Source organism: Phyllostomus discolor, chromosome 12 (assembly GCF_004126475.2).
Source record: "Phyllostomus discolor isolate MPI-MPIP mPhyDis1 chromosome 12, mPhyDis1.pri.v3, whole genome shotgun sequence".
In the NCBI taxonomy this organism is placed as follows: domain Eukaryota; kingdom Metazoa; phylum Chordata; class Mammalia; order Chiroptera; family Phyllostomidae; genus Phyllostomus; species Phyllostomus discolor.
In genome coordinates this window covers 28,254,129-28,267,939 of record NC_040914.2, presented here as the reverse complement: position 1 = coordinate 28,267,939, position 13,811 = coordinate 28,254,129, and the positions used below count along the sequence as shown (strand labels likewise).

The 13,811-nt window shown below is 47.1% G+C and overlaps 1 protein-coding gene and 1 non-coding gene across 3 annotated transcripts; one reads left to right on the top strand and one right to left on the bottom strand.

Annotated features, from left to right (window-relative positions):
* The first annotated feature begins 918 nt into the window (after window positions 1-918).
* LOC114511793 lies at window positions 919-1,049 on the top strand. The gene has a single exon (XR_003685758.1). It is a non-coding gene; the product is annotated as a small nucleolar RNA SNORA38 (small nucleolar RNA).
* Window positions 1,050-3,308: 2,259 nt separating this feature from the next.
* Window positions 3,309-13,811, bottom strand: LOC118497787 (endothelial zinc finger protein induced by tumor necrosis factor alpha-like). Of its 2 annotated transcripts, none has more exons than XM_036013413.1 (4): window positions 13,734-13,811; window positions 11,478-11,546; window positions 7,577-7,703; window positions 3,309-5,915 (listed from the first exon to the last, which is right to left on the bottom strand). In XM_036013413.1, exons 2-4 carry the CDS (start codon window positions 11,523-11,525, stop codon window positions 4,105-4,107), a joined length of 1,986 nt encoding a protein of 661 aa, XP_035869306.1. In that variant the 5' UTR covers window positions 11,526-11,546; window positions 13,734-13,811; the 3' UTR covers window positions 3,309-4,104. The 2 variants fall into 2 exon arrangements, with proteins under 2 accessions (XP_035869306.1, XP_035869305.1); XM_036013412.1 differs by lacking the exon at window positions 13,734-13,811 and adding an exon at window positions 11,972-13,125.

Sequence of the window (13,811 nt, the reverse complement as noted above, 5' to 3'; positions counted from 1 at the left end):
AAAAAGTAACCACCTGAAGTCAATCTGTACATAGTAAATGAGGACCATCATGTAACAGGCAGAGGAAACCCAATAAAGGCCTGTCATGGCAGAGGCCGCGGCTTTTGCTCCCCTTGAGAGAAAAGCCATGCTGTCCCTTTTCCTCCACCAGACTCGGTAGTCTGTGTGAATGTCTCATTTCATCCATAATGATGTGGACACTGCGAGCCAGTGTCTGCATCAGAAAAGAGGAAGAGAGAGACATTGATTACTTGTTCCACTCATTCATGCATTATTTGGGTGATTCTTAGAAGTGTCCTGACCAGTGGGCTGACCTGCAACCCTGGCATACCAGGACAATGCTCTCACCCACTGAACCAAGAGGGTCCCAGTTTCAGGTCAGGTGGGTAAGTACATCACGCTCTATCTGCCCACTGGACCATTTCAGTAAATTCACAACTGTACACAAGTAGGAGCCAGTCTGAGTATTAATCCCACCAGGTCACACCCTTTTGTGATGTGCAGGAGCAGGCAAGGCCACAGGGCCTGGGGCAGGGGCTTCAGGGACCTCAATCAGCAGCCATTTACAAATGTTCACAGAAGCACCTCAACAAAGTAACAACCTGTACAAAAGTAGTAGTATTTCTTCTACTATTATCTCTCTATATTTTTTAAGTTAAATGTAAAAGTATATAGATATAATTATTTTTTAAAGATTTTATTTTTCCTAGAGAGTGGGGAAGGTAGGTTGAAAGAGAGGGAGAGAAACATCAATGTGTGGTTGCCTCTCACATGCCCCCTAGTAAGGACCTGGCCTACAAACCAGACATGTGTCCTGACTGAGAATTGAACCAGCAACCTTTTAGTTCACAGGCCAGTGCTCAATCCACTGAGCCACACCGGTCAGGGCTACATATACCTTTTAAAACACAAATGGTACCCTTCTACAAAGACATGATGGTGGTTCCCTGTCTTTGGACACCTAAGAACTGGAGGCCAAGAAACATGGACTTTGACAAATCTACGGACAGTTTGCTCCCTGTAGGCTCAAGAGCAACCATCCCACATAGAAAAAAAAAAGGAGCAACAGTAACATGAAAAGATTTAACTTAATTTAAAAATAAATGGGCATAAACTCTCAGTTATGCAACATGAGTAAGTTGTAGAGATCTGCTGCTCTATAACACTGTCCTCTAATTAAGATCACCTTACTGTGCACTTGGCCAGGTGGCTCAGTTGGCTGGAGCATCCTCCTATATACCAACATATTGCGGGACTAGATTCCCAGTCAGGACACATACCTAGGTTGTGGGTTCAGTCCTGCGCTGGAGCATGTGCAAGACATAACTGATTGCCATTTGTCACATCAATTTCTTTTTATCTCCTCTCTCCCTCCTTTCTTCTCTCTGGTGTCAATCACAGGTATATCCTTGGGTGAGGATTTAGTTAAAAAAAAAAAAAAAGAGGGTAACCCTGACTGGTGAGGCTCAGTGGATTGAGTGCTGGCATGCAACCCCAAAGGTCACTGGTTCAACTCCCAGTCAGGGCACACATCTGGTTTGTTAGCCATGTCCCTGATTGGGCATGCCACAGGCAATTGATGTATTTTTCACACATCATTGATGTATCTCTTACACATCGTTGTTTCCCTTTCTTCCTTCCTTTCCTTCTAAAAATAAATAAATGAAATCTTAAAAAAGGGGTAGACTTGAAGTGTTCTTGTCCACAAGAAAATAAAATACCATTTTAAAAACAAAATATTAAAAATGTAAGCTTTCTACTTTTCAGTGTTCTGCATCTCTTATGCTTTTGTATGCTACCATATAATAAATTGCACTGGTTTTATTTCTTCCACAAAAAATTAAAAACACAAATGACAGTGCATAGTAGATACTGTTGTGAATTGTTTTGTCATGTAATGCTATATCTGAAAGCATATTCCATTATTGGTATCTTTAGTTCTCCCTCACCATTTCTTATCCAAACAGATCCTAATGTATTTATCCAAACTTCTAAGGACAGATCCTTGGGTGTTGTCAATGTTTCCTCTCTTCCAAGCACGGCTCCACTGAGCCCTGGGTTGAGAGGACACTGTCCTCTCCCCAGATATCTATACAGCAGTCTTCTTTGCTGACTAAGGCTGTGATACCATGTCCTGTGGTCCTCTGAGAGAGGGCCACCCCAAGTGGCAAAGCTGAAACAGCCACTCTCCTTCACTTTCTACCTCATCACCTGTGATCTCACTCAGAAATGAGCAGAGGGGGCTCTGTGAGACAAGGGGCTGTGGTTTGCTCACTGCTGGACTCCTAGTGCCTGGAAGGGAGGAGGTGCTCAGAAACTTGTTGACTAAATGATTCACTGTTAACCTGAAGCCACTCATCTCTTGAGATTCCTGCTTATCAGAGGATGCAGAAGTCCTAGATCTTCATGTATCAGGCATCTACTTTCTTATGTGTTCAAATAGCCTCTCCCCTACCATGTAGCCACTGGCCCCCACGTGGACAGCACACGCAGCTTTCTGCGTAAGTGCTGGGGGCAACACTGCAGAACCATATCTAAATTAGCTTAGGAAACCCACCTAGTGCCATTGGGCAGTTTTCCTTAATCTCTTAGAGAGGAGGAAACCAGGTCTAAGAAAATGACCACACTGGTTGCAGCACACAGACCTGGGGTTTGAACCCATGAGACCTGGTGCCAGAGTTCCTGCTCCCAACCTGTCCCAATCAATCACCTGCTTCTTCCTGACCTTGTGGGCACTGCTGGGCAATTCCCTTTCCTTCCATTCCCCAAATCCTCATCTTCCTCCTGCACCTTCCCTTTCCTTTCATTCTTCCCCCTCCAAGCTCCTCCTCCATTTGTCCCACCTATCAGGTCTGAGGTAGGGTAGGTAGGCATGGCCACAGACAGTAACTTCCCCAGAGCCCAATCAACAGTGGCTTCAGCACCCCCATACAGCATATCCTCCATTGAGTCTGCCTACCAGCCCTTGGATTCACTGGCCTGGGGAGGGTTCATTTTACTGTGCAGAGAATTACAGCTCTGAGCCTTGGTTTCCTCAGAAGAAAACCCAGAATAATAGGGCTCTAAGCCATAATTACCAATTTATTAATGAACACATTATTTTATAGTTAATAGAGCACCATTCTGCCCTGGGTGGTGTGGCTCAGTGGATGGAGTGCTGGCCTGCGAACCCAGAGGTCACTGGTTTGATTCCAGGTCAGGGCACATGCCTGGGTTGTGGGCCAGGTCCCTGGTTAGGGGCATAGAGGCAAAGGATCAATGTTTTTTTCCTTCTCTTTCTCCCTCCTTTCCCCTCTAAGAATAAAATCCTAAAAAAAAATAGAGCACCACTCTTGGTGATAAAAAATATCATTTGCTATTTATTATTTATAATAGATCTCTATTATCAATAATGAAATTGTAAGTACACCATGACTAAGGCTGTGGATGACCCATAGATTGGATAATGCCCCTGCCTGACTGAAGGCACTTTTCAGAATTCCAGCCAGCTCAGGGGGTTGGAGCCCCTCCCTGCATCTCCTTGCTGAGGGTCTGGGCCTTGCCACCTGGTCTGACCATTCCCAAGCGAGGAATCCAGGGCTGGTAGGGGCAGGTAGCCTCATACTTGGAAAGGGATTGCTGAGTTCCTGGGGTTCCTATAGGGTATTTCTGCCTCCTCCACCGAAGCTTTGACACACAAATGTATGGGAAAGCGGGTAACTATCTTTTGCACCTGACAACTATTTAAATGACATTGGTCTCCTTTAATTAAAACTGTTATTTTAAAAATATTTAATAAACTGAGAAACTTTGGCACCTGAAGCTATTACGATTAACCCAATAAGAATAAAAAAATTTTTTTCCACTCACAAACCACCTGGAAACTTCTACTGTTACAGGGAAACTGGGAGCCAAGTGTAAAGAAAACAAGGAAAACCAAGGGTGGCAACAACCTGACCCCTGGACTAGATCCAGGTGTGTGTGACAAAGTGAAAATGTCCCCATGGAGTCCTCCTCTTTACTATCCAGGAGATGAAGACCCAGAGACACAACTCATGTGCATGGCATGGCCTGTCCCCAGCACCCATATTCCAAAACCCATCCAGGCAAGACTTGTCTTGTGTCCTATCCATGGGCTCCAATGTCATTTCTGGCACTGGTGCTTGAGCTCAGAACCAGCTTATCAGACGTGGATTTAGATTCATTGTGCCCCTTGCTATGTGTGCATCTTCCTTTAGTGTTGTTTAAGGTGGATGTTCTGGCAAAAGGTTTTCCCACACTTGCCACACTTGTAGGGCTTCTCTTATGCCTGGGTCGTCTGGTGGAGGGTGAGCAAGAAGTTCCTGACAAAAACCTCATCCCACTGGTTGCACCTGTAGGGTTTCTTGGCGGTGTGGATGTGCTGGTGCTTGATGAGGTAGGCACCTGAGCTGAAGGCCTTGCAGCACTGGCCACACTGTAGGGCTTCTTGCTGTTGTGGCTAACATGGTCCATCACCACGGGCGAGTGCCTTGCCAAGTGCATCTGGCAGATGGAGACCTCGGAGGCCTTCTCCCTGGTATGAGTCCTCTGATGCACGAGGAGGTGCTTATTCTGGCTGAAGGCCTTGCCACAGTCCTCACATGTGTACGGCTTCTCCCCAGTGTGTGTCCTCTGGTGTAGGATGAGGGTCCATTTCTGTCCAAAGGCCTTTCCGCAATCCCTGCACATGAATGGCCTCTCCCCAGTGTGTGTCCTCTGGTGTGCAATAAGGTACTCGTTCCGGCTAAAGGCCTTACCGCAGTCCCCGCACCTGTACGGCTTCTCCCCAGTGTGCGTCCTTTGATGCACGATGAGGCTCCTGTTTTGGCTGAAGGCTTTGCCACAATCTCCACAAGTATAAGGCTTCTCCCCAGTGTGTGTCCTCTGGTGTAGGATGAGGTGCCTGTTCTGGCTGAAGGCTTTTCCACAATCTCCACAAGTATAAGGCTTCTCCCCAGTGTGCGTTCTCTGGTGCAGGATGAGGTACTCATTCCGGCTAAAGTCTTTGCCGCAGTCCCTGCATAGGTGCGGCTTTTCCCCAGTGTGTGTCCTCTGATGCACTAATAGGCTCCTGTTCTGGCTGAAGGCCTTGCCACAGTCACCACACACATAAGGCTTCTCTCCGGTGTGCGTCCTCTGGTGCAGGATGAGGTTCCATTTCTGGCTGAACGCCTTTCCACAGTCCCCACAGGTGTAAGGCTTCTCCCCAGTGTGCGTTCTCTGGTGCAGGATAAGGCCCCTGTTCTCACTGAAGGACTTTCCGCAATCCCAGCACATGTACGGCTTCTCCCCCGTGTGTGTGTTGTGGTGTAGGATGAGGTGCTTGTTCTGGCTGAAGGCCTTGCCACATTCCCTGCATGAGTATGGCTTCTCCCCAGTGTGTACACGCTGATGGATGGTGAGGCACCACCGGAGGGTAAACTGCTTCCCACACGTGGTGCATGAAAAGGGCTTCTCCCCAGTGTGGACTCGCTGATGCTTCCTCAGGGATGAGTTATAGCTGAAAGCCTTGCCACAGAACCTGCACTCATAGGGCTTCTTCCCGGCATGGGGTTTGGAGGGAGGACAGAGGCTTGAAGTACCTGAGTTTTTCCCACACACTGGCAATGGGCGAGTCCCTGATCCTCTTGGTCCTTCTGATCTTGGAGGGGCTGGAATTGGGCTTTGGTAGACAAATGACTTAAATTTATGACATTCAGGGGCTAATGCTTGGGACATGTTCAAGTGCTTCAGACAGGACCCAGGGCTCCCCTGTCGTTGCCCCACTAGGTCACCCTGTGCTTCTACTCCTTCACAGGCACAACTTTGGGAACCATTCTTTGTGGGTCCTTCCGCCACCACTGCAATGGGTGGTCTGTTTTCTGAGATGTTGTCCTGTGGGTCGGTATCTTTCATGACAGGTCTCTTCTCCAAGTCTGAGGGGAGGGGGAGAGATGCCAACACACATGTAGTTAACCACGCTGGGAGAGAGGAAGTTCCTAAGATATGACAAAGCACAGCCTGAAAGCAGAGGACAGCCTGTCGTGGGGACAGTTAGAGATGGGTAGCAGTGACCCGAGACAGTGAGGTTTAGGGAGGTGAGCAGAGAGAAACTCGCTTTGGAAGTGGGTGTAAACGCAGCCAGCAGAGACCAGACCTGGGCAGATAGGTTCCTGGAGAGAAAGAGGAGGAAGGCAGGCTTGGAGAAGGGGATCCAAGGCTCTCACAAACCCAGTAATTGTTCGCTGCACCCAGATCCTCACTTCCAGGCCTCAAAATGCACACCCCAAGCCAGCTGTCCATCATAAGCAATGACTTTTATTACAAATGATAAAGTGAAAGCTGACTCTTATGTGGATGTGCTGCTTGCCTGATCTCCCCACCAGACAGACAAGCTCCCTATGATGCACAGTAAATAGCCCAGTCCTGGCAGTTGGCTCCAGACTGCTCCTCTTTGCACACTCGTCCCTCCCTGCTGACCACAGCGACTCTAATCCCTCCTGAGTATCTCCTGTGGGTTCCTCAATCTCTGTTTCTGGTCTGGGGGGCTGTCCTGAGTTCGAGACCCTGCACATGGGCCTTAGGGTTCATGCCAACATTAAAAACTGTGAGATCTTACACAAAAATCTCATTAAAAAAGTAAAGTTCTGGCCACATGGAGCCCTCCTTCCTCACAGGTAACAAAGAAAGTGGGAGTGGTAAGAAGCTGTCCCCCTTCCTCCATTTAAGCCCCCACTGGCCCCACAACCCACCCATGAGTTTGAGACCCCTCTCGAATCACGGAAGCCCAGATTTCAGTCTCTTGTCTATGCGGACACCTCCTAAATGGAACAAGAGCATTTCCCTTGATTTTTTTTCCTATGAAAAGGTCTGCATACTTATAGGGAAATATTTAAAGGATATATTCCAGAAATGGAATCACATGAAATTTGGTTGATAATGCCAAACTGTGTTCCAAGAGTTGTCCCAACTTTAAGCTCCTAAAATGAAACGTTCCTTTGTCTCTACCTTTGATACAGGATGATGTTATATATACATATTTTAAATGTCTCATGGGAGTAGAGTGGGAGGGAAAAGGGTGGAGAGAAAGAAGGAGTGATAGGGAGAAAGAGAGAAACACTGATAGAGAGAAAAATCAATCGACTGATTCCCCTATGTGCCCCAACTGGGGATCAAACTCGTAACCAGCTAGTGCCCTGACAAGTGTTCTTTTTCATACCTGTGTACCTCATGGGCAACACCTGTTATTTCTGTGAATCGAATGGGTACTTCTTTAACCATTCGTAAGGCTTATAAATCTATTGTAAAGATAACTCCATGTATTACTACATCTGTGAATTGCACTGATAAGTAGGGTCCATTTTTATATCATTCATTTGGTCTTTTTGTCATTTATTCCTAAGAGCTCTTTATATATTTATAATCCTCTGTTATATATGAGGTAAATACTCTTACCTACTTCATCACCTATCAAGTTCATTTTTAGCTTCGAGTAATTTGAACATCCTACATATCAGATCTGTCCATCTATTTTATTTCTGTGTTATCCCGAAGTGACAGGTGGATGGTAAATAATGAGGCAAAGCTGCCCTCTTACCCAGTGAGACCAGGTTCCAGTAGTTCTCCATCATCACATCCCTGTACAGGTCCTTCTGTGCAGGCTTTAGCTGTTGCCACTCCTCCTGGGTGAAGTCCACAATCACATCCCTAAACGCCACCAACCCCTGTAAGAGGAAACGCACACCATTCACTGCAGGGCCCTCCTCACAGAGGTCGGGAGGTGTAGCCAGAAGGGCCAAGAGAATCAGAGAAGGCACACAGGATGCATCTGATCTAGTGTCAACAAGGTGCAGAGCTCTGAAGGGCCTAACCACTCAGAGTTCTTGGTGCCTCAGTTCACTGTGATGGTCCTCAGAGGGACAAATAAACTATGGGGCTGTTCACCAGGAAGACAAACAACCAAATTCAAAAATGGGCAAAGGACTTGAATAGATACTTCTTCAAAGAGGACATACAGATGGCCAACAAACATATGAATGTCACTAATCATCAGAGTGCTATAAATTAAAATGGGGGCAGGTGGGTCAAGACCTGAGGCATAAATGGCAGACTAAACACTGAGGACTCAGAGACCATGATCCTGTGCATGAAGTGAACATGGCTGGGCATGTGGTGGACGATGAGATGATATGATGACAATGTTGTCACCACAGCAGTGATGAAACCTGTTACTCACTAGGTGGTTCCTCTGTGCCAGGTTTTCGTCTAACCCATGTAACCAGTTTGGTTTCATGTTGAGTTCCTGTGTTGTAGTGCTAACCTCCAGCTCCTCGGGATGGGACTTGATTTGGAAACAGGGTCATTCATTACTGGTTTACTGAGTTAAGATGAGGTCACACTGGAGAATGGGGACCACCTAGACAATAGGACATCAGTCCTTATAAAAAGAAGAAATTTGGACACACAGACATGCACACAGGGAGGCGCCACATAAGGATGGGGGATATGGTGCCACAAGCCACAGAACCTTCAGAAGTTGGGAGAGACGCTGAAAACCTTTCCTGGCCTTCACAGGGCATGGTGCCCTGCTGACGCCTTGATCTCGGACTTCCTGGCCCCAGAACTGTGGGAAAATAGATTCCTGTCTGTGGTGCCCTGTTATGGCAGCCGCAAGGCCTGATCTGAGTAACTTATCTGTCGTGGGCCTTGATCCACAGCTCACACTTCCCTAGAGGACACACCTGCTGGTCAATCCTGTGTTGGGAGTGCCCACCACGGACTCTGGGCTTGCCTTGGCCTCCTCTGTCTTGAGGCCATCATCACGTGATGAGACAGCAGTACAGGGCAGTCAATGGTTAACAATCTGGGCTTGGGAGCCTGCCAGGAAATCATGGCTCTACACCCAACCCCCTTGGCTGCGTTTCCTGGGACAAGTCTTAACCTTTTTGAGCTTCTTTGTTCAATGGACTTCCTAGTAATAACACCCCTCTCTGTAGCTCTTAGAAGGTTTAATGAGGTCACTCACATGTGATTCCACACCATGTTGTGGTTACAGGAAGCTCTGGGAAATGGCAACTACTGTTCTTATCATTTGATTAACTGAGCATTGCACATATTTCTTCTATGTTTCTCATCATTAATAAATATTTTATATTATTATTTGGTTCTTTGACCCACTCATACTTTGGGAAAACCCAGGGAGTAATTTATTTTCAATAGTTTTCCAAATATATGTTTATTGATTTAAGAGAAAGAAACAGGGACAGAAATAAACATTGATGTGACAGAAACATCAATCAACTGCCTCTGGAACAATCCCTGAGCCAGGAATCAAACCCTCAACCTTTTGGTGCACAGGATGATGTTTCAACCGAGCCTCCCACCAGGGCAATAATTTCTTTTTTTAAAATACCACTTTATTGAAGTATGATTGGTATATTAAAAGTTGCATGCATACTTCTTGATAAATATGGAAGTACAAACCTTTGGAACCAACACCATTGAGGCCAAAAACACATCCACCACCTCCTAAAGGTTCCTCCTGCCCCTTTTATTTTTGTACTTATTTCATATTAGTTGTTAAAATATAACTCCTGCCAAAAATCTACCCTATGTGTGCCCCACCTGAATGAAATCACTAAATGACATTTTTACTGAGTAGGCTCCATGCAGCAAGCAAGGCCCGGGACTGGCTGAGAACCAGAGACAGTCCTGGGTGTCTGAGAGCCTACATGGAACAGAAATGGTGTGGGAAGCAAGACACAGAAGAGACCTTCATCAGAAGGCTCGGGAGATTCCCCTGGAAATGGGGCTTCCCTCTTAGTGCTCCAAAGCCCTCTGAGTACTCTGCATGCATGTAACTGAGGCCACTCATTCTAGGGCTCCATCTGTTTTAGACTTTTGTCTAATGGTACAAGCCACTTCGCCTCAAGGAAAACATTACCCAGTTCCAATGAGCTGAAATAAGGATCTATACTTTTTTAATCCTTACCCAAGAATATATTTACTGATTTTAGAGGGAGAGTAAGGCAGGGTCAGAGAGAAAGGCAGAGACAGAGACAGACAGCCATTGATCTGACTGCCTCATGAGCATGCCCCACTGGGAATGGAAACTGTAACCTTCCAGAGTACTGGACAAGGCTCTAACCAATTCAGCCACCTGGCCAGGGCAGGCTCTATTTTTAGAAAAATCAGAATGTAATTACACTAAAAGAGATTAAGAAAAAAAACTGAAGCCCCAACTTCCAGCCACATGGAAATGACAACCATCGGGAAATCCTAAACAAAGTTGGTAAAAGAGGAAACCAAGGCAACAATTACAGAGAAGGTCAAAGTGGGAATGGTTAAATATATTGTTAACAAAGGACCCATAGTTTCCTCTCCTACACTCAAAAGAAATGAGGTTGAACAGAAAACTGTACATGAATGTTCACAGCATTACTAATCATTGAAATGTAGAAACAACCCAAATATGTACAACCTGATAAATGCATAAACATGTGATTTACCAGCACAGTGGAATAGTATAGAGTTATGAAAAAGCACATCTGCTACAACAGATAAACATAAAAAACATGATGCTCAGCAAAAGCAGCCAGATTAAAAAAAAAATCACATGTTGTGTGATTCCATTTATAGAAATGTCCAGCCCTGGCCGGATAACTCAGTTGTTTGGAGTGTTGTCCATACAACCAAAGGATGAGGGTGCAGTCCCGGGCTGGGGTGCATATGGGAGGCAACTGATAGTTGTTTTTCTCTCTCTTTCTCTCTCTCCACCTCTTTGTCTAAAACTCAGTGAACATATCCTCTGGTGAGGATTAAAAACAAGATTTATGCCCTGACATATATACATATAACTTATTGCTTTGAGAGAAAAAGAGAAAGAAAAAGATGTTGTGCCACTTAGTCATGAATTCATTGGTTGCTTCTTCTATGTGCCCTGTCCTGGGAACAAAACCACAGCCTTGGCATATGAAGACTGTGCTCTAACCAACTGAGTGATATGTATATAATTTTTGTTACAAAGTTTTTCTTGCATAGAAGGAAATTTAGAGAAAAATGCCACAAATACCCACCCACTAGAACATCAGGGCAACAGCCAGGGACTTTCATGGGTCGCTCCCCAAAGATGTCCTCCTCCAGTCTCTCCATGGGCACTTAGTACCATCTACCCACTTCTGAAGGTCCCTTGTTCAGCACGTCTGGCCCTGGTAGTCACTCACACTAGATAGAATATGTTTAAGTCATCACTTCCCAGGTGCCTGTCAGTGTTTCCTGAAAGCCTGCAAGCTATGACAGGTCAGTCCTGTGCTACCTTACCTCATGTGGCTGTCAAAACCCAGTGTCAGTATAGTACTCTTCCTTCTTCATGGTGGATACCACCCCAGGAGACTGGACTGGGGGATGGGGCCCTGAGGAGAGCTCAAGTGGAGCACAGGGTAATTCTTGCCCAGAAGTCTGATCCTAGGAAGGAGGTGTGAGAGGGTTGCATGACTCACCAAGGCCTTCTTAGTCACCTGCTGGGTGGCCATCCTTCCAGTGCCCATGATGACCGGGGCACAGGCAGGCTGTGTGGAGGGAGAGAAAGAGAAAGGCACAGTGAAAGATGAGGTTGAGGCCCATCATACAATGCAGACAGGACAGACAGACAAACCCACTAGGAGACAGGCAGAGAGGGACATGCACACATGTTCATAATGAACCCACTCAGGGTGGCTATGGCATTCAAGGCACTTGACAGAAGTCTCTAATCCTCCTGACACCCCACAAGGTGAGGTCTATTTCCACTTATCCCATTTCACAGATGAGGAGAGTAAGGCCCAAACACATAAACCACATGCCAAAGAAACAGTGCTGGGATTAGGGTTGGGCTGAGTACATCCAGGTCTACCTGCTTGGTGCACACTCACACCCACACACTGACAACCTCTCCCCCTGACACGCATGTGCACACTGCCAGTCCCAGTCTGGAGCAACAGAACCCTGTCCTTATCCTGGGTTTGACTGCTAGCCACAGGACCCAGAAGACACTGCAGCATTGCCCCCACCTTGTGGGTCTCCCCCAGATCTTCTGGGGTAACTATGAGTCTTGATGATCAGACACTGTAGAAAGCCTGGAGCCATGTGACTCCATTGTTTGGATCATCGTCCAGAACGCAAAAGGTCAGGTTCAACCCCGGGCCATGGAGCATGGAGCTGTGGGTTTCATTCTCCCATCCTAGGTTGGGGTGCCTGGGGGAAGCAACTGATCAATGTCTCTCTCTCTTTTTCTCCCTCTCTAAAATCAATAAACATATAAACGATGTTTACTGTAGCACTGTTCCTAGAAATAAACACCAACCTACTAACAAATCAACCAAACCTGTATATATGGATAAATGCCAGACATCTGGCCTCAAATTCCAGGTCACCTCTCAGAAGCAGGAATTATATTATACCTCTGTGTGCAGTGACTTCAGGATTTCTTACACGAAATTTTTGCAAATGTATTCTTTGTGGACTTGTGGTTTCTGTCTCCTGTCCCTGAACCACGAGGTCAACATCACAGGCTGCTATTGCAGGACCAGGAAGCTCCCAAAGCCAACTTATCCAGGAGGCACAGTGGGCCCAGGGTCCCTGACACCTGTAGGAGCCCTTGATAATATCATCATTTAAAAAAATATTATAAGAGAAAACGTGAATCATATTGAGTCTGGACTACTTTTGTCTTTACAGCAATGCAATCACAACTCCAATTTTTACTATATTTAAAAGGATGCCATGAAGGCACAGAGGCCCTGGAAGTGGCATGTGATGGGGGCTGATGACCTCTGAACCCGGTGTGGCATAAAATCTGTATCTGCAGAGCCAGGTGTGGTAGCTGCTCCGGTAACTCCTCCTCTATCCAAGGTTTCTGGCATTTCCTTCTGCCCATTGTTTCTAAGGGGAAACAAAGATTTGCCATCTGTGGGGTGGTGAGTGTGGGAGCTCTGGAACACAGAACCTGGGCGTGATTCACTTGAAGTCTCTGAGCCTCAGTTTCCCCACCTGCAAAATGGGGATGGTGAAGGTCCCTACCTCAGGGTTACTGGCAGGCGATGAAATGCCCAGAATCATACCCTGAGCACCCAACACATCCTCCTGGAACAAACTCACCCCGGTCAGCATGAGGTAGGGTCTCTGATCCCTTTCCTCAGCCCACACCTGGCTACCACCACACACGTCCTGCCCTCCCAGGGCCAGGGGAGGCTCTGAGGGCGAGAAGGAGATGGGCTCTGGGGCCCACAGGCAGGCAGCTCCGCCAGGCCCGCCTGTCCAGGAGGGTCGTCTTTCCCACGCTCTCGGGAGGGCACCCGCGACACACCGACTCACACATGTCAGCTACGTCCAGAGACAGAGGCGCTGGTGCACACAGACGGGAAGACTCAGAGACGCACCCCACACGCAGACATACTCACACCAGACACACAGGCGCACGGGAAGAGACAAGACACAGGTGGACACCTGGATGGCGCCCTCACGCTGAGACACCGCAGACGGAAATAAAGACAGACATGACACACATGTGGACACGGACGGACCCCGGAGAGACCAAGACAGGCAGCGGACACACACACGAGCAAAGGCGAGATACAGGAGGACATCCGGACACACGCAGTGACAAACACTGAGACACACTCAAAGACATGGACCGAAAGTCTCAGCTCAATTAACACACAGCCTCAGGCACCACCTTCAACCACACAACCCCGCGCCAATGTGCTCGCATTCCTTACCGAGTCCGCAACTGGTCTCCTCCAGCTTTGGCTCGCCTGCAGCCTGACTCACCGCGCGGCTGCCTGAGGAAAATGATC

Bases quoted from the DNA above. Each gene is read 5' to 3' on its own strand.
- LOC118497787 (XM_036013413.1), bottom strand. From the start codon at position 11,525: ATGGGCACTGGAAGGATGGCCACCCAGCAGGTGACTAAGAAGGCCTTG. The intron at 7,704-11,477 runs GTGAGTCATGCA...TTCCTCTTACAG, and splicing joins AGGTGACTAAGAAGGCCTTG to GGGTTGGTGGCGTTTAGGGA. The intron at 5,916-7,576 runs GTAAGAGGGCAG...CCCTCCCCTCAG, and splicing joins CTGGAACCTGGTCTCACTGG to ACTTGGAGAAGAGACCTGTC.